Below are 27175 nucleotides of genomic sequence, written 5' to 3'. Positions count from 1 at the left end.
CAGTTCTCCTCTAAATCATTCAGATGTTCATTGGCAAACTTCAGACAGGCCTGTATATGTGCTTTCTTGAGCAGGGGGACCTTGCGGGCGCTGCAGGATTTCAGTCCTTCAAGGCGTAGTGTGTTACCAATTGTTTTCTTGGTGACTATGGTCCCAGCTGCCTTGAGATCATTGACAAGATCCTCCCGTGTAGTTCTGGGATGATTCCTCACCGTTCTCATGATCATTGCAACTCCACGAGGTGAGATCTTGCATGGAGCCCCAGGCCGAGGGACATTGACAGTTCTTTTGTGTTTCTTCCATTTGCGAATAATCGCACCAACTGTTGTCACCTTCTCACCAAGCTGCTTGGCGATGGTCTTGTAGCCCATTCCAGCCTTGTGTAGGTCTACAATCTTGTCCCTGACATCCTTGGAGAGCTCTTTGGTCTTGGCCATGGTGGAGAGTTTGGAATCGGATTGATTGATTGCTTCTGTGGACAGGTGTCTTTTATACAGGTAACAAGCTGAGATTAGGAGCACTCCCTTTAAGAGTGTGCTCCTAATCTCAGCTCGTTACCTGTATAAAAGACACCTAGGAGTCAGACATCTTTCTGATTGAGAGGGGGTCAAATACACACTGCAACTACAGTTGAAGTCGGAAGTTTACATACACCTTAGCCAAATACATTTAATCTCAGTTTTTCACAATTCCTGACATTTAATACTAGTAAAAATTCCTTGTCATAGGTCAGTTAGGATCACCACTTTATTTTAAGAATGGGAAATGTCAGAATAATAGTAGAGTGATTTTATTTCAGCTTTTATTTCTGTCATCACATTCCCAGTGGGTCAGAAGTTTACATACACTCAATTAGTGTCAGTGTAGCTGTAGGTGGGTGTGGTGGTAGAATCAGGCGCAGGACGCAGAACGTTAGTCCAAAAGACTTTAGTAGATGCACAAAACACAAGCACGAATAAATGCCCAGAGGCGAGAACTCCGCACGCAGGCGAAAACAAACGGGCGCACAAAACAGGTGCGACAAAACACTCCAAACACTATGGAGAACAGCTCAACCGAGCAAACAGTAGAAGTACTAGCCAACCGCACGACAGTAAAACAATCACACACAACACTTGACAAACACAACGAGAACTTATAGGACACTAATGACACTAAACGATAACAGGTGTAACAACAATCAGACAAAAGCAAACGAACATAGAAACATGCAACGGTGGCAGCTAGTATTCCGGAGAAGACGAACGCCGAAGCCTGCCCGAGCAAGGAAGAGAGGCAGCCTCGGCCGAAACCGTGACAATTAGTATGGTAGCATTGCCTTTAAATTGTTTAACTTGGGTCAAACGTTTCGGGTAGCCTTCCACAAGCTTCCCACAATAAGTTGGGTGAATTTTGGCCCATTCCTCCTGACAGAGCTGGTGTAACTGAGTCAGGTTTGTAGGCCTCCTTGCTCACACACGCTTTTTCAGTTCTGCCCACACATTTTCTATAGGATTGAGGTCAGGGCTTTGTGATGGCCACTCCAATACCTTGACTTTGTTGTCCTTAAGACATTTTGCCACAACTTCGGAAGTATGCTTGGGGTCATTGTCCATTTGGAAGACCCATTTGCGACCAAGCTTTAACTTCCTGACTGATGTCTTGAGATGTTGCTTCAATATATCCACATAATTTTCCTTCCTCACGATGCCATCTATTTTGTGGAGGTCTACAATTATTTTTCTGAGGTCTTGGCTGATTTCTTTTGATTTTCCCATGATGTCAAACAAAGAGGCACTGAGTTTGAAGGTAGGCCTTGAAATGCATCCACAGGTACACCTCCAATTTTTACATTTTTTACATTTTTAGTCATTTAGCAGACGCTCTTATCCAGAGCGACTTACAGGAGCAATTAGGGTTCAGTGCCTTGCTCAAGGGCACCAATTGACTCAAATGATGTCAATTAGCCTATCAGAAGCTTCTAAAGCCATGACATAATTTTCTGGAATTTTCCAAGCTGTTTAAAGGCACAGTCAACTTAGTGTATGTAAACTTCTGACCCACTGGAATTGTGATACAGTGAATTATAAGTGAAATAATCTGTCTGTAAACAATTGTTGGAAAAATTACTTGTGTCATGCACAAAGTAGATGTCCTAACCGACTTGCCAAAACTATAGTTTGTTAACAAGAAATGTGTGGAGTGGTTGAAAAACAAGTTTTAATGACTCCAACCTAAGTGTATGTAAACTTTTGACTTCAACTGTATCTTACTACTATGGCTGACCCTGTAAAACAACACATTACACTGGACCTATCATACTACTATGGCTGACCCTGTAAAACAACACATTTCTCTGCACCTATCATACTACTATGGCTGACCCTGTAGAACAACACATTACACTGGACCTATCATACTACTATGGCTGACCCTGTAAAACAACACATTACACTGCACCTATCATACTACTATGGCTGACCCTGTAAAACAACACATTTCTCTGCACCTATCATACTACTATGGCTGACCCTGTAGAACAACACATTGCACTGCACCTATCATACTACTATGGCTGACCCTGTAAAACAACACATTACACTGGACCTATCATACTACTATGGCTGACCCTGTAAAACAACACATTACACTGGACCTATCATACTACTATGGCTGACCCTGTAAAACAACACATTACACTGCACCTATCATACTACTATGGCTGACCCTGTAAAACAACACATTACACTGCACCTATCGTACTACTATGGCTGACCCTGTAGAACAACACATTACACTGGACCTATCATACTACTATGGCTGACCCTGTAAAACAACACATTGCACTGCACCTATCATACTACTATGGCTGACCCTGTAAAACAACACATTACACTGGACCTATCATACTACTATGGCTGACCCTGTAAAACAACACATTACACTGGACCTATCATACTACTATGGCTGACCCTGTAAAACAACACATTACACTGCACCTATCATACTACTATGGCTGACCCTGTAAAACAACACATTTCTCTGCACCTATCATACTACTATGGCTGACCCTGTAGAACAACACATTACACTGCACCTATCATACTACTATGGCTGACCCTGTAAAACAACACATTACACTGGACCTATCATACTACTATGGCTGACCCTGTAGAACAACACATTACACTGGACCTATCATACTACTATGGCTGACCCTGTAAAACAACACATTACACTGCACCTATCATACTACAATGGCTGACCCTGTAAAACAACACATTACACTGGACCTATCATACTACTATGGCTGACCCTGTGAAACAACACATTACACTGGACCTATCATACTACTATGGCTGACCCTGTAAAACAGCACATTTCTCTGCACCTATCATACTACTATGGCTGACCCTGTGAAACAACACATTACACTGGACCTATCATACTACTATGGCTGACCCTGTAAAACAACACATTACACTGGACCTATCATACTACTATGGCTGACCCTGTAGAACAACACATTACACTGCACCTATCATACTACTATGGCTGACCCTGTAAAACAACACATTTCTCTGCACCTATCATACTACTATGGCTGACCCTGTAGAACAACACATTATACTGGACCTATCATACTACTATGGCTGACCCTGTAAAACAACACATTACACTGCACCTATCATACTACTATGGCTGACCCTGTAAAACAACACATTTCTCTGCACCTATCATACTACTATGGCTGACCCTGTAGAACAACACATTGCACTGCACCTATCATACTACTATGGCTGACCCTGTAAAACAACACATTACACTGGACCTATCATACTACTATGGCTGACCCTGTAGAACAACACATTACACTGGACCTATCATACTACTATGGCTGACCCTGTAAAACAACACATTACACTGCACCTATCATACTACTATGGCTGACCCTGTAAAACAACACATTACACTGGACCTATCATACTACTATGGCTGACCCTGTGAAACAACACATTACACTGGACCTATCATACTACTATTGCTGACCCTGTGAAACAACACATTACACTGGACCTATCATACTACTATGGCTGACCCTGTAAAACAACACATTACACTGCACCTATCATACTACTATGGCTGACCCTGTAGAACAACACATTACACTGCACCTATCATACTACTATGGCTGACCCTGTAAAACAACACATTACACTGGACCTATCATACTACTATGGCTGACCCTGTAGAACAACACATTACACTGGACCTATCATACTACTATGGCTGACCCTGTAAAACAACACATTACACTGCACCTATCATACTACTATGGCTGACCCTGTAAAACAACACATTACACTGGACCTATCATACTACTATGGCTGACCCTGTGAAACAACACATTACACTGGACCTATCATACTACTATGGCTGACCCTGTGAAACAACACATTACACTGCACCTATCATACTACTATGGCTGACCCTGTAAAACAACACATTACACTGCACCTATCATACTACTATGGCTGACCCTGTAAAACAGCACATTTCTCTGCACCTATCATACTACTATGGCTGACCCTGTGAAACAACACATTACACTGGACCTATCATACTACTATGGCTGACCCTGTAAAACAACACATTACACTGGACCTATCATACTACTATGGCTGACCCTGTAAAACAACACATTACACTGGACCTATCATACTACTATGGCTGACCCTGTAAAACAACACATTACACTGGACCTATCATACTACTATGGCTGACCCTGTAAAACAACACATTACACTGGACCTATCATACTACTATGGCTGACCCTGTAAAACAACACATTACACTGGACCTATCATACTACTATGGCTGACCCTGTAGAACAACACATTTCTCTGCACCTATCATACTACTATGGCTGACCCTGTGAAACAACACATTTCTCTGCACCTATCATACTACTATGGCTGACCCTGTAAAACAACACATTACACTGCACCTATCATACTACTATGGCTGACCCTGTAAAACAACACATTACACTGCACCTATCATACTACTATGGCTGACCCTGTAAAACAACACATTTCTCTGCACCTATCATACTACTATGGCTGACCCTGTAGAACAACACATTTCTCTGCACCTATCATACTACTATGGCTGACCCTGTGAAACAACACATTTCTCTGCACCTATCATACTACTATGGCTGACCCTGTAAAACAACACATTACACTGCACCTATCATACTACTATGGCTGACCCTGTAGAACAAGACATTACACTGTACCTATCATACTACTATGGCTGACCCTGTAGAACAACACATTTCTCTGCACCTATCATACTACTATGGCTGACCCTGTAAAACAACACATTACACTGGACCTATCATACTACTATGGCTGACCCTGTAAAACAACACATTACACTGCACCTATCATACTACTATGGCTGACCCTGTAGAACAACACATTTCTCTGCACCTATCATACTACTATGGCTGACCCTGTGAAACAACACATTTCTCTGCACCTATCATACTACTATGGCTGACCCTGTAAAACAACACATTACACTGCACCTATCATACTACTATGGCTGACCCTGTAGAACAACACATTACACTGTACCTATCATACTACTATGGCTGACCCTGTAGAACAACACATTTCTCTGCACCTATCATACTACTATGGCTGACCCTGTAAAACAACACATTACACTGGACCTATCATACTACTATGGCTGACCCTGTAAAACAACACATTACACTGCACCTATCATACTACTATGGCTGACCCTGTAAAACAACACATTTCTCTGCACCTATCATACTACTATGGCTGACCCTGTAGAACAACACATTGCACTGCACCTATCATACTACTATGGCTGACCCTGTAAAACAACACATTACACTGGACCTATCATACTACTATGGCTGACCCTGTAGAACAACACATTACACTGGACCTATCATACTACTATGGCTGACCCTGTAAAACAACACATTACACTGGACCTATCATACTACTATGGCTGACCCTGTAAAACAACACATTACACTGCACCTATCATACTACTATGGCTGACCCTGTAAAACAACACATTACACTGGACCTATCATACTACTATGGCTGACCCTGTAAAACAACACATTACACTGGACCTATCATACTACTATGGCTGACCCTGTAAAACAACACATTACACTGCACCTATCATACTACTATGGCTGACCCTGTAAAACAACACATTACACTGGACCTATCATACTACTATGGCTGACCCTGTAAAACAACACATTACACTGGACCTATCATACTACTATGGCTGACCCTGTAAAACAACACATTACACTGGACCTATCATACTACTATGGCTGACCCTGTAAAACAACACATTACACTGGACCTATCATACTACTATGGCTGACCCTGTAAAACAACACATTACACTGGACCTATCATACTACTATGGCTGACCCTGTAAAACAACACATTACACTGCACCTATCATACTACTATGGCTGACCCTGTAAAACAACACATTACACTGGACCTATCATACTACTATGGCTGACCCTGTAAAACAACACATTACACTGCACCTATCATACTACTATGGCTGACCCTGTGAAACAACACATTACACTGCACCTATCATACTACTATGGCTGACCCTGTAAAACAACACATTACACTGGACCTATCATACTACTATGGCTGACCCTGTAAAACAACACATTACACTGGACCTATCATACTACTATGGCTGACCCTGTAAAACAACACATTACACTGGACCTATCATACTACTATGGCTGGCCCTGTAGAACAACACATTACACTGCACCTATCATACTACTATGGCTGACCCTGTAAAACAACACATTACACTGCACCTATCATACTACTATGGCTGACCCTGTAAAACAACACATTACACTGGACCTATCATACTACTATGGCTGACCCTTTAAAACAACACATTACACTGGACCTATCATACTACTATGGCTGACCCTGTAGAACAACACATTACACTGCACCTATCATACTACTATGGCTGACCCTGTAAAACAACACATTACACTGCACCTATCATACTACTATGGCTGACCCTGTAAAACAACACATTTCTCTGCACCTATCATACTACTATGGCTGACCCTGTAGAACAACACATTGCACTGCACCTATCATACTACTATGGCTGACCCTGTAAAACAACACATTACACTGGACCTATCATACTACTATGGCTGACCCTGTAAAACAACACATTACACTGGACCTATCATACTACTATGGCTGACCCTGTAAAACAACACATTACACTGCACCTATCATACTACTATGGCTGACCCTGTAAAACAACACATTACACTGCACCTATCGTACTACTATGGCTGACCCTGTAGAACAACACATTACACTGGACCTATCATACTACTATGGCTGACCCTGTAAAACAACACATTGCACTGCACCTATCATACTACTATGGCTGACCCTGTAAAACAACACATTACACTGGACCTATCATACTACTATGGCTGACCCTGTAAAACAACACATTACACTGGACCTATCATACTACTATGGCTGACCCTGTAAAACAACACATTACACTGGACCTATCATACTACTATGGCTGACCCTGTAAAACAACACATTACACTGCACCTATCATACTACTATGGCTGACCCTGTAAAACAACACATTTCTCTGCACCTATCATACTACTATGGCTGACCCTGTAGAACAACACATTACACTGCACCTATCATACTACTATGGCTGACCCTGTAAAACAACACATTACACTGGACCTATCATACTACTATGGCTGACCCTGTAGAACAACACATTACACTGGACCTATCATACTACTATGGCTGACCCTGTAAAACAACACATTACACTGCACCTATCATACTACAATGGCTGACCCTGTAAAACAACACATTACACTGGACCTATCATACTACTATGGCTGACCCTGTGAAACAACACATTACACTGGACCTATCATACTACTATGGCTGACCCTGTAAAACAGCACATTTCTCTGCACCTATCATACTACTATGGCTGACCCTGTGAAACAACACATTACACTGGACCTATCATACTACTATGGCTGACCCTGTAAAACAACACATTACACTGGACCTATCATACTACTATGGCTGACCCTGTAGAACAACACATTACACTGCACCTATCATACTACTATGGCTGACCCTGTAAAACAACACATTTCTCTGCACCTATCATACTACTATGGCTGACCCTGTAGAACAACACATTATACTGGACCTATCATACTACTATGGCTGACCCTGTAAAACAACACATTACACTGCACCTATCATACTACTATGGCTGACCCTGTAAAACAACACATTTCTCTGCACCTATCATACTACTATGGCTGACCCTGTAGAACAACACATTGCACTGCACCTATCATACTACTATGGCTGACCCTGTAAAACAACACATTACACTGGACCTATCATACTACTATGGCTGACCCTGTAGAACAACACATTACACTGGACCTATCATACTACTATGGCTGACCCTGTAAAACAACACATTACACTGCACCTATCATACTACTATGGCTGACCCTGTAAAACAACACATTACACTGGACCTATCATACTACTATGGCTGACCCTGTGAAACAACACATTACACTGGACCTATCATACTACTATTGCTGACCCTGTGAAACAACACATTACACTGGACCTATCATACTACTATGGCTGACCCTGTAAAACAACACATTACACTGCACCTATCATACTACTATGGCTGACCCTGTAGAACAACACATTACACTGCACCTATCATACTACTATGGCTGACCCTGTAAAACAACACATTACACTGGACCTATCATACTACTATGGCTGACCCTGTAGAACAACACATTACACTGGACCTATCATACTACTATGGCTGACCCTGTAAAACAACACATTACACTGCACCTATCATACTACTATGGCTGACCCTGTAAAACAACACATTACACTGGACCTATCATACTACTATGGCTGACCCTGTGAAACAACACATTACACTGGACCTATCATACTACTATGGCTGACCCTGTGAAACAACACATTACACTGCACCTATCATACTACTATGGCTGACCCTGTAAAACAACACATTACACTGCACCTATCATACTACTATGGCTGACCCTGTAAAACAGCACATTTCTCTGCACCTATCATACTACTATGGCTGACCCTGTGAAACAACACATTACACTGGACCTATCATACTACTATGGCTGACCCTGTAAAACAACACATTACACTGGACCTATCATACTACTATGGCTGACCCTGTAAAACAACACATTACACTGGACCTATCATACTACTATGGCTGACCCTGTAAAACAACACATTACACTGGACCTATCATACTACTATGGCTGACCCTGTAAAACAACACATTACACTGGACCTATCATACTACTATGGCTGACCCTGTAGAACAACACATTTCTCTGCACCTATCATACTACTATGGCTGACCCTGTGAAACAACACATTTCTCTGCACCTATCATACTACTATGGCTGACCCTGTAAAACAACACATTACACTGCACCTATCATACTACTATGGCTGACCCTGTAAAACAACACATTACACTGCACCTATCATACTACTATGGCTGACCCTGTAAAACAACACATTTCTCTGCACCTATCATACTACTATGGCTGACCCTGTAGAACAACACATTTCTCTGCACCTATCATACTACTATGGCTGACCCTGTGAAACAACACATTTCTCTGCACCTATCATACTACTATGGCTGACCCTGTAAAACAACACATTACACTGCACCTATCATACTACTATGGCTGACCCTGTAGAACAACACATTACACTGTACCTATCATACTACTATGGCTGACCCTGTAGAACAACACATTTCTCTGCACCTATCATACTACTATGGCTGACCCTGTAAAACAACACATTACACTGGACCTATCATACTACTATGGCTGACCCTGTAAAACAACACATTACACTGCACCTATCATACTACTATGGCTGACCCTGTAAAACAACACATTTCTCTGCACCTATCATACTACTATGGCTGACCCTGTAGAACAACACATTGCACTGCACCTATCATACTACTATGGCTGACCCTGTAAAACAACACATTACACTGGACCTATCATACTACTATGGCTGACCCTGTAGAACAACACATTACACTGGACCTATCATACTACTATGGCTGACCCTGTAAAACAACACATTACACTGGACCTATCATACTACTATGGCTGACCCTGTAAAACAACACATTACACTGCACCTATCATACTACTATGGCTGACCCTGTAAAACAACACATTACACTGGACCTATCATACTACTATGGCTGACCCTGTAAAACAACACATTACACTGCACCTATCATACTACTATGGCTGACCCTGTAAAACAACACATTTCTCTGCACCTATCATACTACTATGGCTGACCCTGTAGAACAACACATTACACTGCACCTATCATACTACTATGGCTGACCCTGTAAAACAACACATGACACTGGACCTATCATACTACTATGGCTGACCCTGTAAAACAACACATGACACTGGACCTATCATACTACTATGGCTGACCCTGTAGAACAACACATTACACTGGACCTATCATACTACTATGGCTGACCCTGTAAAACAACACATTACACTGGACCTATCATACTACTATGGCTGACCCTGTAAAACAACACATTACACTGGACCTATCATACTACTATGGCTGACCCTGTAAAACAACACATTACACTGCACCTATCATACTACTATGGCTGACCCTGTAAAACAACACATTACACTGGACCTATCATACTACTATGGCTGACCCTGTAAAACAACACATTACACTGCACCTATCATACTACTATGGCTGACCCTGTGAAACAACACATTACACTGCACCTATCATACTACTATGGCTGACCCTGTAAAACAACACATTACACTGGACATATCATACTACTATGGCTGACCCTGTAAAACAACACATTACACTGGACCTATCATACTACTATGGCTGACCCTGTAAAACAACACATTACACTGGACCTATCATACTACTATGGCTGACCCTGTAAAACAACACATTACACTGGACCTATCATACTACTATGGCTGACCCTGTAAAACAACACATTACACTGCACCTATCATACTACTATGGCTGACCCTGTAAAACAACACATTACACTGGACCTATCATACTACTATGGCTGACCCTGTAAAACAACACATTACACTGCACCTATCATACTACTATGGCTGACCCTGTGAAACAACACATTACACTGCACCTATCATACTACTATGGCTGACCCTGTAAAACAACACATTACACTGGACCTATCATACTACTATGGCTGACCCTGTAAAACAACACATTACACTGGACCTATCATACTACTATGGCTGACCCTGTAAAACAACACATTACACTGGACCTATCATACTACTATGGCTGGCCCTGTAGAACAACACATTACACTGCACCTATCATACTACTATGGCTGACCCTGTAAAACAACACATTACACTGCACCTATCATACTACTATGGCTGACCCTGTAAAACAACACATTACACTGGACCTATCATACTACTATGGCTGACCCTTTAAAACAACACATTACACTGGACCTATCATACTACTATGGCTGACCCTGTAGAACAACACATTACACTGCACCTATCATACTACTATGGCTGACCCTGTAGAACAACACTGCACCTATCCGTTGTATGTGACGACAATTAAAAACCGTCTTAGTATCGGCGCACACCACCTTGAGTCAATCAAGCAAGTAGGTTGAGTCACTATGTTCTTTCCTATTAAATATGGGTGAAAGGTTTGGCCCTGTCATGTAATGTTTGGTCTGTTATGGTGCAGATTGACATGACATCAGTTTTAATACTATCTAATCTGGCCTATATACAGTGGGGGGGGGGAAGTATTTAGTCAGCCACCAATTGTGCAAGTTCTCCCACTTAAAAAGATGAGAGAGGCCTGTAATTTTTATCATAGGTACACGTCAACTATGACAGACAAAATGAGAAAAAAAATCCAGAAAATCACATTGTAGGATTTTTTATGAATTTATTTGCAAATTATGGTGGAAAATAAGTATTTGGTCAATAACAAAAGTTTCTCAATACTTTGTTATATACCCTTTGTTGGCAATGACACAGGTCAAACGTTTTCTGTAAGTCTTCACAAGGTTTTCACACACTGTTGCTGGTATTTTGGCCCATTCCTCCATGCAGATCTCCTCTAGAGCAGTGATGTTTTGGGGCTGTCGCTGGGCAACACGGACTTTCAACTCCCTCCAAAGATTTTCTATGGGGTTGAGATCTGGAGATTGACATGACATCAGTTTTAATACTATCTAATCTGGCCTATGTAACTATACTATCTGCTCCCTACAGGAACCTGTCCCACAGCCGCAGGGCCCCTAAAGTCAGCCCCTACCCCGACTACTCCTCCTCCTCCTACATCGAGGACCACGAGGGCCACATGGTGAAGAACCTCCCCGGGGGGGGGACCTCCGTGTCGGGGACCTCCTCCGTCGGCGTCCTGGGGGGAACCAGCAGTGCCCCCGCAGGCCCAGAGAAGAACCGAAACTCCATCAACGCCGAGCGTCAGCAGGCGCAGGCCCGTCTGCCCAGCCCGGAGAGCAGCGGAGCCAGCCTCTCCAGCAACACGGGGCTGACACCCAACACCGTCATGACCACCATCTCTGAGTCGGGTCAAGGGGAGGACTCATCCGGCCCACTAGGTGGCGCTGTGCTGGGGCTGGTGGTGCCGGTGTGTCTGCAGCTGACCCAGGAGGACCTAGAGACGACCAAGCTGGACCCTAAAGAGGTCGACAAGAACCTGAAGGAGTCGTCTGATGAGAACCTAATGGAGCACAGCCAGAAACAGTTCTCTGCTCCAGACCCCCTCAGCTGTAGGTCTTCCTCCCTGCTCTACCCCCTCATCAAGCTGGCTGCGGAGGTGACGGGCGCTGGGGCCGGGGCTGGGGCCCGGGGAGGGTCTGGGACCGGGGCTGGGGCCCGGGGAGGGTCTGGGGCCGGGGCTGGGGCCCGGGGAGGGTCTGGGACCGGGGCTGGGGCCCGGGGAGGGTCTGGGACCGGGGCTGGGGCCCGGGGAGGGTCTGGGACCGGGGCTGGGGCCCGGGAGGGTCTGGGACCGGGGCTGGGGCCCGGGAGGGTCTGGGACCGGGGCTGGGGCCCGGGGAGGGTCTGGGGCCGGGGCTGGGGCCCGGGGAGGGTCTGGGACCGGGGCCCGGGGAGGGTCTGGGACCGGGGCCCGGGGAGGGTCTGGGACCGGGGCCAGTGGGATGGGGGACCCTCCAGCTACTGTGTTCCCCCTGCCCAAACAGCAGAACCTCCCCAAGCGGCCAAGCAGCCTCCCACTCAACACCAAGGACAAGCAGGGGTCTGGTTCCTCCAGGCTGAAGTCTGGGAAACACAGGTCCAACCTGAAGCAGGTAGAGATGGGCGTGGCCAAGATGAACACGGTCGCCCCGGCAGCAGAGCCACGCCTTGTTAACGTTACCAACAACGGGCTAACGGCCGTGGGCAACGGGGTGCGGAGCAGCGTAGGCGTTGTGGTCATCAACGGTTACCTGAACGTGGCCTCTTCATCTGGAGGCGGGGCTCCTTACGGGACTACCAATCCAGCGGGCCCTCATGGGGAGTTGGGCGGAGCAACGCCCCTGTTACAGACTCAGCTCAGTGGAGAGGACAGTAGACTCAACATCAACATCAACTCCAGTCCTGATGAACATGAACCGCTGCTAAGGAGAGAGCAGCCCGCCCCATGTGACCAGAGACCAACCAATCACCTGGCGGGACGCACCAACACCAACAACAACAACAACAACAGCCTGGTGATGGGTCTGGCTAGAGGGAGCACATGTCCATCTGTAGAGGGACAGCCTGAACCCCTTACCGTTGTCCCCACACCTATACCTGTCTCTGTACCTAGCACAGCCCCTCTCAATGTCACTGCCCAACTACCAGCCCCAGCCGCAGCCCCAGCCCCAGCCGCAGCCCCAGCCCCAGCCCCAGCCTCAGCCCCAGCGGCCCTCAGACAGCCCAAACCCAGAAGACCTGAGAGGCCCTGCTCCCTGGACCTGTCTGCCTCCTCCTCTTCACACAACAGCTCTTCAGGTGAGAAAATAACACACCGCACTTCTCTCTACCTCAGTCCACCCTTCTCTCTACCTCTCCTTTACTCTCTCTGTCTCTCTCTACCTCAGTCCACCCTTCTCTCTACCTCTCCTTTACTCTCTCTGTCTCTCTCTACCTCAGTCCACCCTTCTCTCTACCTCTCCTTTACTCTCTCTGTCTCTCTCTACCTCAGTCCACCCTTCTCTCTACCTCTCCTTTACTCTCTCTGTCTCTCTCTACCTCAGTCCACCCTTCTCTCTGCCTCTCCTTTACTCTCTCACTCTCTCTCTACCTCAGTCCACCCTTCTCTCTACCTCTCCTTTACTCTCTCACTCTCTCTCTACCTCAGTCCACCCTTCTCTCTACCTCTCCTTTACTCTCTCTGTCTCTCTCTACCTCAGTCCACCCTTCTCTCTGCCTCTCCTTTACTCTCTCACTCTCTCTCTACCTCAGTCCACCCTTCTCTCTACCTCTCCTTTACTCTCTCACTCTCTCTCTACCTCAGTCCACCCTTCTCTCTACCTCTCCTTTACTCTCTCACTCTCTCTCTACCTCAGTCCACCCTTCTCTCTACCTCTCCTTTACTCTCTCTGTCTCTCTCTACCTCAGTCCACCCTTCTCTCTACCTCTCCTTTACTCTCTCTGTCTCTCTCTACCTCAGTCCACCCTTCTCTCTGCCTCTCCTTTACTCTCTCTGTCTCTCTCTACCTCAGTCCACCCTTCTCTCTACCTCTCCTTTACTCTCTCTGTCTCTCTCTACCTCAGTCCACCCTTCTCTCTACCTCTCCTTTACTCTCTCTGTCTCTCTCTACCTCAGTCCACCCTTCTCTCTACCTCTCCTTTACTCTCTCTGTCTCTCTCTACCTCAGTCCACCCCCTCTTTCTTTCTTTCTTTCTCTCTTTCTTTCTTTCTTTATATCGCTTCTCTCTGCCTCTCCTTAACACTCTCTCTCTCTCTCTCTGACGTATGTTTCTCCTGCATAGTCACATCAGTCACAGCTGAGTGTTGAGTACGGTCCCTAGAGGAATGTTCTAGATGTATTTGTATTAATGTGTTTGAGTGACTATGCTGACTAATAAAATAAAGTGTAGACTAGATAATGTGATCCATAAGAGGGCTTGGCTCCAGTAATGCATGGTTGTGTATCCTTGACTGACATAATAGCCAGAAAGGAAGCTCACCCGTAACACAGCAAACACTGTGTGGATGCCAAGGCTTTGGGAAGAAAGGAAGCTCAGCCGTAACACAGCAAACACTGTGTGTGCATGCCAAGGCTTTGGGAAGAAAGGAAGCTCACCCATAACACAGCAAACACTGTGTGGATGCCAAGGCTTTGGGAAGAAAGGAAGCTCAGCCGTAACACATTTTACATTTTTACATTTTAGTCATTTGGTAGACGCTCTTATCCAGAGCGACATACAGTTAGTGCGTTCATCTTAAGATAGTTAAGTGTGACAACCACATATCACAGTCAAAGTAAGTACATTTTTCCTTAAAGTAGCTATCAGCAGAGTCAGAGGTAGTGAAGGGAGGGAAAAGGTGCCCTGATCAAAACTATACAATAACCAATACAACGTAAAACAAAACAGCAATCAATACAAAATACAAAATGTATGAACTCTCAACCTTCTGGCCCACAGACCTGTGCATTATCAAAATGCCTGCATTGTCATGTAATGCTGACAGGACGAAGAACGGTTTCTAAAACTGCATATTTAAGGCTCTGGTCTGTCCAGGAAGTGAGGGTAAACGGTAGGAAGTTTCTCTGTTATCCACTTTGTCTAAATTATTATTTTGGAATTTAGAAAGCCAGGTAACCTATACTGAACAAAAATATAAACGCAACATATAAAGTGTTGGTCCCATGTTTCGTGAGCTAAAATAAAAGATCCCATACATTTTCCATATGCACAAAAAGCTTATTTCTCTAAAATTTGGTGTACAAATTATTTTACATCCCTGTTAGTGAGCATTTCTCCTTTGCCAACATAATTACCCCCCCCCCTTTACTAGCTCGGACTCTGCTGATAGCTACTTTATTGAGGAAACATTACTATGATTGATATGTGGTGGTCCCATCTAGCTATCTTAAGATGAATGCACTAACTGGAAGTCGCTCTGGACAAGAGCATAGCAGTGCAGTTGTGTTCTTTGTTGTGTGTCTGTGTAAATAGCCTGTTTTTTGTGTTTTTTTGTATTTCTTCGTACATATTTCCCTATCACACTTTTCATCCTTCTACAAAATATACTTTCCTGCAACCCGCCTCACTCAATGTGGAACGGATTCTATTATTGACTTACCTTTTACCTAGAATCTCCAGTTGATACCAGCTAGCCAGCTAACTAGGTACTTGCTATTAGCCACCGTTAGCGGTTTTCACCCAGAACATCAGATTTTCTGCCGGAATAACTGAATCACTGGACATTAATACCGGATCGCAACTAGCTAGCCGCAACCGAATTGGATGTTGCTGTTTGGCTAATCACCACTGCCCCTGAAGCAAGCACCAGTTAGCCTTGAGCCAGGCCTATATCCCGGCTATCTACCTCTCTGTCTACCGGACGGGAGTAGCCAGCTAACTAGCTACTTGCCATTAGCCACCGCTAGCGGTTTCTCACCATTGTCTGTGGCCTGCACTACCTACCAGCCAGCTCTAGCCTGGACTATTATCCGCCAGTCTGCACTGTCTGCACAGCGCGTTATCGACCCAGAACATATCGGTTTTTCTGCCGGAATCACTGATTCACTGGACCTTTAACAACGGATCATCGTAGCTAGATAGCTGCAATCAAATGGACGTTGTTGTTGGCTAATCAGCCTCGAGCTAGCCGTGAGCCAGGCCCTTCTCCCAGCTATCTACCTCTCTGTCAACCGGACGGGACCTCCTAGTGTTGACACGGAGCCCCGCCGATCCAACACGACTGGTCTGCTGACGAAATCGTCGGATGTGATTACAACAGGTTTCCCGTTACGACGTCGACCACGAAGATCCATCTGCTAGCCCCGGCCCGCTAGCACACGCTAGCCGTGGCCTCTTGCTCGCTAGTGCTTTAACAGCCCCCGAACTACCTCCGAACTCTCTTATTGCTGTTCACCGGACCTTATGATAACTCAGCTATACAGCTGATGCCTGCTGGACTGTTCCTTTTTACGGTACCACATCCTGTTTATGTTTAGCCTCAGCCCAAACTTTGTCGTCATTACCAGCTGTTGTCTTAGCTCTCTCGAATAACACCTGTGATTGCTTTATGCCTCTCTCCCATGTCAATATGCTTTGCTTATTGCTGTTTTGGTTATTTCTTATTGTACTATTTCACTGTAGATCCCCCAGTACAGCTCAACCTGCCTTAGATAGCTCCTTTGTCCCATCACAATACACGCGGAGACCAATCAATCGGTGCCTCCAGTGATGCTATCTCTTTCATTGTTACCCAACGCTTAGGTTTACCTCCACTGTACTCATATCCTTCCATATCCTTGTCTGTACATAATGCCCTGAATCTATTCTACAACGCCCGGAAATCTGCCCCTTTTATTCTCTGTACCCAACGCACTAGAAGACCAGTTCTTAAAGCCTTTAGCCGTATCCTTATTCTACTCCTCCTCTGTTCCTCTGGTGATGTAGAGGCTAACCCAGGCCCTGTAGCCCCCAGTATCACTCCTACTCCCCAGGCGTTATCATTTGTTGACTTCTGTAACCGTAAAAGCCTTGGTTTCTTGCACGTTAACATCCGAAGCCTCCTCCCTAAGTTTGAGTTATTCACTGCGTTAGCACACTCTGCCAACCCTGATGTTCTAGCAGTGTCTGAATCCTGGCTTAGGAAGGCCACCAAAGATACAGAAATGTCCATCCCCAACTACAACATTTTCCGTCTCGATAGAACTGCCAAAGGAGGCGGAGTTGCAATCTACTGTAGAGATAGCCTGCAGAGCTCTATCATACTATCCAGGTCTGTGCTCAAACAGTTTGAGCTTCTACTTCTAAAAATCCACCTTTCCAGAAATAAGTCTCTCACTGTTGCCGCTTGCTACAGACCCCCCTCAGCCCTGAGCTGTGCCCTGGACACCATATGTGAACTGATTGCCCCCCATCTATCCTCAGAGTTCGTACTGCTTGGTGACCTAAACTGGGATATGCTTAACACCCCGGCCAACCTACAATCTAAACTAGATGCCCTCAATCTCACACAAATTATCAACGAACCTACCAGGTACAACCCTAAATCTGTAAACATGGGCACCCTCATAGATATCATCCTGACAAATTTACCCTCTAAATACACCTCCGCTGTCTTCAACCAGGATCTCAGCGATCACTGCCTTATTGCCTGTGTCCGTAATGGGTCCGCGGTCAAACGACCACCCCTCATCACTGTCAAACGCTCCCTAAAACACTTTAGCGAGCAGGCCTTTCTAATTGACCTGGCCCGGGTATCCTGGATGGATATTGACCTCATTCCGTCAGTAGAGGATGCCTGGTTGTTCTTTAAAAGTGCTTTCCTCTCAATCTTAAATAAGCATGCCCCATTCAAAAAATGCAGAACTAAGAACAGATATAGCCCCTGGTTCTCCTCAGACTTGACTGCCCTTGACCAGCACAAAAACATCCTGTGGCGTACTGCAATCAGCATCGAACAGTCCCCGCGATATGCAACTTTTCAGGGAAGTCAGGAACCAATATACACAATCAGTTAGGAAAGCAAAGGCTAGCTTTTTCAAACAGAAATTTGCATCATGTAGCAGGGACACTGTAAAGTCCATGGAAAATAATAGCACCTCCTCCCAACTGCCCACTGCACTGAGGCTAGGAAACACTGTCACCACCGATAAATCTACAATAATCGAGAATTTTAACAAGCATTTTGCTACGGCTGGCCATGCTTTCCACCTGGCTACCACTACCCTGGCCACCAGCTCTGCACCCTCCGCTGCAACTTGCCCATGCCCCCCGCTTCTCCTTCACACAAATTCAGACAGCTGATGTTCTGAAAGAGCTGAAAAATCTGGGCCCCTACAAATCAGCTGGGCTAGACAATCTGGACCCTTTCTTTCTAAAATTAGCCGCCAAAATTGTTGCAACCCTTATTTCTAGCCTGTTCAACCTCTCTTTCGTAACGTCTGAGATCCCCAGAGATTGGAAAGCTGCCGCGGTCATCCCCCTCTTCAAAGGGGTTGACACTCTAGATCCAAACTGTTACAGACCTATATCCATCCTGCCCTGCCTTTCAAAAGTTTTTGAAAGCCAGGTTAACAAACAGATCACCGACCATTTCGAATCCCACCGTACCTTCTCCGCTATGCAATCCGGTTTCCGAGCTGGTCATGGGTGCACCTCAGCCACGCTCAAGGTCCTAAACGATATTATAACCGCGATCGATAAAAGACAGTACTGCGCAGTCGTCTTCATCGACCTGGCCAAGGCTTTCGACTCTGTCAACCACCGCATTCTTATTGCCAGACTAAATAGCCTTGGTTTCTCAAATGACTGCCTCGCCTGGTTCACCAACTACTTCTCAGATAGAGTTCAGTGTGTCAAATCGGAGGGCCTGTTGTCTGGACCTCTGGCAGTCTCTATGGGGGTGCCACAGGGTTCAATTCTCGGGCCGACTCTATTCTCTGTGTATATCAATGATGTCGCTCTTGCTGCTGGTGAAGCTCGGATCCACCTCTATGCGGACGACACCATTTTGTATACATCTGGCCCTTCATTGGACACTGTGTTAACAAACCAAACGAGCTTCAACGCCATACAACACTCCTTCCGTAGCCTCCAACAGCTCTTAAACACTAGTAAAACTAAATGCATGCTCTTCAACCGAACACTGCTTGCACCCGCCCACCCGACTAGAATCACTACTCTCGGCGGGTCTGACCTAGAGTATCTGGACAACTACAAATACCTAGGTGTCTGGTTAGACTGTAAACTCTCCTTCCAGACTCACATTAAGCATCTCCAATCATAAGTTAGATCTAGAATCGGCTTCCTATTTCGCAACAAAGCCTCCTTCACTCATGCTGCCAAACATGCCCTCGTAAAACTGACTATCCTACCGATCCTTGACTTCGGCGATGTCATTTACAAAATAGCCTCCAACACTCTACTCAGCAAATTGGATGTAGTCTATCACAGTGCCATCGGTTTTGTCACCAAAGCCCCATATATTACCCACCATTGTGACCTGTACGCTCTTGTTGGCTGGCCCTCACTACATATTCGTCGCCAAACCCACTGGCTCCAGGTCATCTATAAATCACTGCTAGGCAAATCCCCGTCTTACCTTAGCTCACTGGTCATCATAGCAACACCCACCCGTAGTCTGCGCTCCAGCAGGTATATCTCACTGGTCATCCCCAAAGCCAACACCTCGTTTGGCCGCCATTCCTTCCAGTTCTCTGCTGCCAATGACTGGAACGAACTGCATAAAAATCTCTGAAGCTGGAGACTCTTATCTCCCTCACTAACTTTAAGCATCAGTTGTCAGAGCAGCTTACCGATCACTGCACCTGTACACAGCCCATCTGAAATTAGCCCACCCAACTACCTCATCCCCATATTGTTATTTATTTTGCTCATTTGCATTCCAGTATCTCTATTTGCACATCATCTCTTGCACATCTATCATTCCAGTGTTAATACGAAATTGTAACTATTTTTGCACTATGGCCTATTTATTGCCTTACCTCCATAACTTACTACATTTGCACACACTGTATATATATTTTCTGTTGTATTTTTGACTTTGTTTTGTTTTACCCCATATGTAACTCTGTGTTGTTGTTTTTATCGCACTGCTTTGCTTTATCTTGGCCAGGTCGCAGTTGTAAATGAGAACTTGTTCTCAACTGGCTTACCTGGTTAAATAAACGTGAAATAAAATAAAAAATAACATCTGCTAAATGACTCAAATGTAAAACATTTAACAATCTTGATCAGTGTTTGTGACTCAGGTTTGTCTGTCTCCTCCCAGGTGATGGCTCGTCACTGGACGGCCAGGGAGGGTCAGGTGAGAAGATCAAGCGTCGTGTCAAGACACCGTACTGCCTGAAGAGGTGGCGTCCCTCCACCTGGGTGGTCTCCACGGATACGCAGGGCAGAGAGGTAAACAACAACGGAACTGCCGTCTACCTGGTGGGGGGCGGGGCTACCGCCGCTGCCGCCACCATGACCTGCCTGTGAACCCTGACCCCTAGTGGAGGGTGTGGTAACAGGTGGGCCAACTACACCCAGCTGACTACTAACCTTTATTCGGGCCGGCTACTTCAATGACTTTAACAAATTGGGGTGTATCAGATGCCACCAAATGTGATTTTGTAGGGCTGAATGTTTTGCTCTAACCCTCCATAGCTGGCTACTTTTTTCATCACGCTGGCTACGTTTGATTTTTGTGAACACATTGAGGAGGGTGTGGCCTCCTTAGGCTATGGATGTGTCTGTAATGGCACCCTATTCAAAAGCTTTAGAACACCGACTCATTCAAGGGTTTTTCTTTATTTTTACTATTTTATACATTGTAGAATAATAGTGAAGACATCAACACTATGAAATAACACATATGGAATCATGTAGTAACCAAAAAAGTGTTAAACAAATCAAAATATATTTTATATTTGAGATTCTTCAAATAGCCACCCTTTGTCTAGATGACAGCTGTGCACACTCTTGGCATTCTCTCAACAAGCTTCATGAGGTAGTCACCTGGAATGCATTTCCATTAACAGGTGTGCCTTCTTAAAAGTTAATTTGTGGAATTTCTTTCCTTAATGCGTTTGAGCCAATCGGTTGTGTTGTGACAAGGTAGGGGGGTATACAGAAGATAGCCCTATTTGGTAAAAGACCAAGTCCATATTATGGCAAGAACAGCTCAAATAAGCAAAGAGAAACAACAGTCCATCATGACTTTAAGACATGAAGGTCAGTCAATACGGAACATTTCAAAAACTTTGAAAGTTTCTTCAAGTGCAGTCGCAAAAACCATCAACTGCTATGATGAAACTGGCTCTCATGAGGACCGACCACAGGAATGGAAGACCCAGAGTTACCTCTGCTGCAGAGGATAAATTCATTAGAGTTACCAGCCTTAGAAATTGCAGCCCAAATAAATGCTTCACAGAGTTCAAGTAACAGACACATCTCAACATCAACTGTTCAGAGGAGACTGCGTGAATCAGGCCTTCATGGTCGAATTGCTGCAAAGAAACCACTACTAAAGGACACCAATAAGAAGAAGAGACTTGCTTGGGCCAAGAAACACGAGCAATGGACATTAGACCGGTGGAAATTTTGAGATTTTTGGTTCCAACCGCCATGTTTTTGTGAGATGCAGAGTAGGTGAACGGATGATCTCCGCATGTGTATTTCCCACCGTAAAGCATGGAGGAGGAGGTGTGATGGTGCTTTGTTGGTGACACGGTCTGTGATTTATTTAGAATTCAAGGCACACTTAACCAGCATGGCTACCACAGCATTCTGCAGTGATACGCCATCCCATCTGGTTTGGGCTCAGTGGGACTATCATTTGTTTTTCACACCTCCAGGCTGTGTAAGGGCTATTTTACCAAGAAGGAGAGTGATGGAGTGCTGCATCAGATGACCTGGCCTCCACAATCCCCCGACCTCAACAAAATTGAGATGATTTGGGATGAGTCGGACCGCAGAGTGAAGGAAAAGCAGCCAACAAGTGCTCAGCATATGTGGGAACTCCTTCAAGACTGTTGGAAAAGCATTCCAGGTGAAGCTGGTTGAGAGAATGCCAAGAGTGTGCAAAGCTGTCATCAAGGCAAAGGGTGGCTATTTGAAGAATCTCAAATATAAAATATATTTTGATTTGTTTAACACTTTTTTGGTTACTACATGATTCCATATGTGTTATTTCATAGTTTTAATGTCTTCACTATTATTCTACAATGTAGAAAATAGTAAAAATAAAGAAAAATCCTTGAATGAGTAGGTGTTCTAAAACTTTTGACCGGTAGTGTAGCTATGCAGCAACATTGGTTTCAATTGCTTCCATTATATATGCTGTTCCATATAAATCGTTGTATGATTGTACGTTGTTTTTGTTTTTGCACTTAAAAGAAAAAAGTGATGTTAATCATCCAGTGAGGTATGTGTGTCCAGTGGGTAAAGACTGTTCTAAAAGATCCAGTGAGGTCTGTGTGACCATGGTAAAGACTGGTCTAAAAGATCCAGTGAGGTCTGTGTGACCATGGTAAAGACTGTTCTAAAAGATCCAGTGAGGTCTGTGTGACCATGGTAAAGACTGGTCTAAAAGATCCAGTGAGGTCTGTGTGACCATGGTAAAGACTGGTCTAAAAGATCCAGTGAGGTCTGTGTGACCATGGTAAAGACTGGTCTAAAAGATCCAGTGAGGTCTGTGTGACCATGGTAAAGACTGGTCTAAAAGATCCAGTGAGGTCTGTGTGACCATGGTAAAGACTGGTCTAAAAGCATTAAGACAAAAGCAGGAACTTTAAGACTGGGTGTTAGATGCACATTGTTTTTCAGTAATGTTTATGTATTTGTTTTAACATCAATCTGTATATCCTACATCATATTTAAAAATGTCCAACAGGCTTTAGCTTTTTTAACTATTTTTAATTGTGTTGTATTCTTTTTTGCAGCGGTTACTTTTGTTACTATTATGACATTATAAACAGTGCACTTATTATTATTAGTATTAGTAGTAGTAGTAGTAGTAGTAGTAGTAGTAGTAGTAGTAGCAGCAGAATGAGACAGCGCTCTATAAGGACATGAGATATCTGCAGCGCTCTATAAGGACATGAGATATCTGCAGCGCTCTATAAGGACATGAGATATCTGCAGCTATTTATAAGGACGTGGGATTTTTTTCTGTTACAAAAAGAAATCAGCGACAGTTTAACTTCAGTCTACTCCGACTGACCGTTGAACTCCTCTTCAGAAGAGACTCGTCATTATTCTAAACCTTTCACTGGTCTCTCTTTAGCCAGTCAGTCCCCTGCCTAGTAAACCAGACCAGTTCTTGGTATTACCCTATATTCAGCATGCTCTAGTCTAGTCAAGACTACTGAAGGAGGGTTAACAGACAGTCAGTCCTCTACCCTATATTCAGCATGCTCTAGTCTAGTCAACACTACTGCAGGAGGGTTAACAGACAAATTGGACATGTTAGCTGACTAGTGGATGGGGGTAATTCTACCCCACATTCCATTTCAGCTGAGCTATGAACAGAACTGTTAATTACTTCTAATGTATATCTACGTAGACCTCCACGCTACCCACCCCGCATACCTGGAACCCCATAATGTATATCTACGTAGACCTCCACGCTACCCACCCCGCATACCTGGAACCCCATAATGTATATCTACGTAGACCTCCACGCTACCCACCCCGCATACCTGGAACCCCATTACATATAACATGTAAACTACCCTACAATAAGCTCTTAACTTTGAAGGTTTGTCTGAATCTACATATTGTTAAAAGTGTTTTTTTTGTTTGGAGAAGAAGGAGTTCTCTGAATGTTCTATACGAATGTTAAGGTAAACATTCTCCACTTTTTGATGTGTCGGGGGGAGGTCGTCTTCTCTTGAAGATTGGGTTGGAGACGGGAACTAGACCCAATGTTCTCAACTGGCACCTTTTTTTTTTTCTTTTTTTTTTACATTTTCAACAATCCCATGATGTAAAAATCAATCAAAATGTTTCTCTTTTGTTGACTGAGGTTTGAATTCAACATTTGTGAGCCCCTGTTTCTCCTCATCTGGTATGTAGCTGCCGAACTCCCATGGTGCTTTTCCATAAGGATTACCCCCACACCAGTGGGCCGCAAGTGTTTTATGTTAATGTCAACTCTAGTGTTATTGTGTTCCCAGCACTGGGGTAAAATCCTCATGTATTTATGTGTTATAGGCTGACCTTGGTGTTAGGAATTGTGTAAATAGACGGTGCAGTTACCTGGATATGCTATACATACTGCAACATACTGCAACATACTGCAACATACTGCGCCTTCAGAAAGTATTCATTCCCCTTGACTTATTCCACATTTTGTTGTCTTACAGCCTGAATTCAAAATGGATTAAATATTTATTTAAATATGATTGATTAAATATTCACCCATCGACACACAATACCCCATAATGACAAAGTGAAAACATGTTTTTTGCGATTTTTGCAAATACTGAGTCAATACTTTGTAGAAACAGCGATTACACCTGTGAGTCTTTTCTGGGTAAGTCTCTAAGAGCTTTGCACACCTGGATTGTACAATATTTCCCATTTATTCTATCAAGTTGGTTGTTGATCATTGCTAAAAAGACATTTTCAGGTCTTGCCATATATTTTCAAGCCGGTTTAAGTCAAAACTGTACCTCGGCCACTCGGGAACATTCAATGTCGTCTTGGTAAGCAACTCCAGTGTAGATTTGGCCTTGTGTTTTAGGTTATTGTCCTGCTGAAAGGTGAATTTGTCTCTCCAGTGTCTGTTGGAATGCAGACTGAACCAGGTTTTCCTCTAGCATACCCATAACTCAAGCATACCCATAACATGATGCAGCCACCACCATGCTTGAAAATATTAAGTGGTACTGAGTGATGTGTTGTGTTGGATTTTCCCCAAACATAACGCTTTGTATTCAGGACGAAAAGTTTTATTTCTTTGCCAAAATGTTTTCAGTATTACTTAAGTGCCTTGTTGCAAACAGGATGCATGTTTGTGATCCATCCTCAGTTTTCTTAAATCACAACCATTAAACTCTGTAACTGTTTTAAAATCACCATTGGGCTCATGGTGAAATCCCTGAGCAGTTTCCTTCCTCTCCGGCAACTGAGTTAGGAAGGACGCCTGTATCTTTGTAGTGATTGGGTGTATTGACACAACATCCAAAGTGTAATTAATAACTTCAACATGCTCAAAGGGTGTTTAAGCGTCTGCTTTTTAAAATGTTTACCCATTTACCAATCGGTGCCCGTCTTTGCGAGGCATTGAAAAACTTCCCTGGTCTTTGGTGGTTGAATATGTGTTTGAAATTCCCTACTCGATTGAGGGACCTTACAGATAATTGTATGTGAGTGGTACTGTCACGATCGTCAGGGTAAGGAGTAGACCAAGGCGCAGCGTGATGAACAAACATACTTTAATTAGTTAAAGTGTAAGCAAGATACAAAACAAGAAACGACTCGTGAAGTCCACGGTGACAATGACCGAACACGGAACAAAAACCCACAAACACAAAGGGAAAACAGACAGTTTAAATATGGCTCCCAATCAGAGACAACCAGCCAACAGCTGACACTCGTTGCCTCTGATTGGGAGTCACTCCGGCAAACATAGAAATCAACAACCTAGAACCCCCAACATAGAAAATACACACATAGAATGAACACACCCTGGCTCAACATAATGAGCCAGGGTGTGACAGGTACAGAGATGAGGTAGTCATTTAAAAATCATGTTAACCACTATTATTGAACACGGAATGAGTCCATGCAACTTATTATGCGATTTGTTAAGCACATTTTTACTCCTGAACTTATTTAGGCTTGCCATGAAGGGGTTGAATACTTATTGACTCAAGACATTTCAGCTTTACATAATTATTATTTATTTTTTTCAAAATATTCTACAAACAAAATTCCGCTTTGACATTATGGGGGTATTGTGTGTAGATCAGGTGACACAATCTCAGTTTTATAAATGTTCTATTCAGGCTGTAACAACAACAATGTGGAAAAAATAAAAGGGGGTGTGAATACTTTCTGAAGGCACTGTACATACAACCGTTGCTATGGGACCAAGAACACTGTACATACAACCATTGCTATGGGACCAAGAACACTGCTACAGGACTGTGATGTTTATGTCACAGTCATTTATACTGTACGCTCTATCACTGTATATACGCC

The 27175-nt window shown here is 44.2% G+C and overlaps 1 protein-coding gene across 1 annotated transcript in view; it reads left to right on the top strand.

Moving 5' to 3' along the window:
- The window catches only part of bmpr2b (bone morphogenetic protein receptor, type II b (serine/threonine kinase)), a 121687-nt gene extending 99931 nt beyond the window's left edge, over positions 1-21756 (top strand). The window contains exons 11-13 of the mRNA XM_045213046.1: positions 12536-13110; positions 13403-14284; positions 21255-21756. Of these exons, the coding sequence (XP_045068981.1) occupies positions 12536-13110; positions 13403-14284; positions 21255-21463 (1666 nt within the window). The 3' untranslated portion in view covers positions 21464-21756. The remainder of the gene's footprint in view (positions 1-12535; positions 13111-13402; positions 14285-21254) is intronic.
- Positions 21757-27175: the final 5419 nt, after the last annotated feature.

This window comes from Coregonus clupeaformis, unplaced genomic scaffold (assembly GCF_020615455.1).
Source record: "Coregonus clupeaformis isolate EN_2021a unplaced genomic scaffold, ASM2061545v1 scaf0075, whole genome shotgun sequence".
NCBI classification, from domain to species: Eukaryota; Metazoa; Chordata; class Actinopteri; order Salmoniformes; family Salmonidae; genus Coregonus; species Coregonus clupeaformis.
This window is presented reverse-complemented; position numbering and strand designations above follow the sequence as displayed.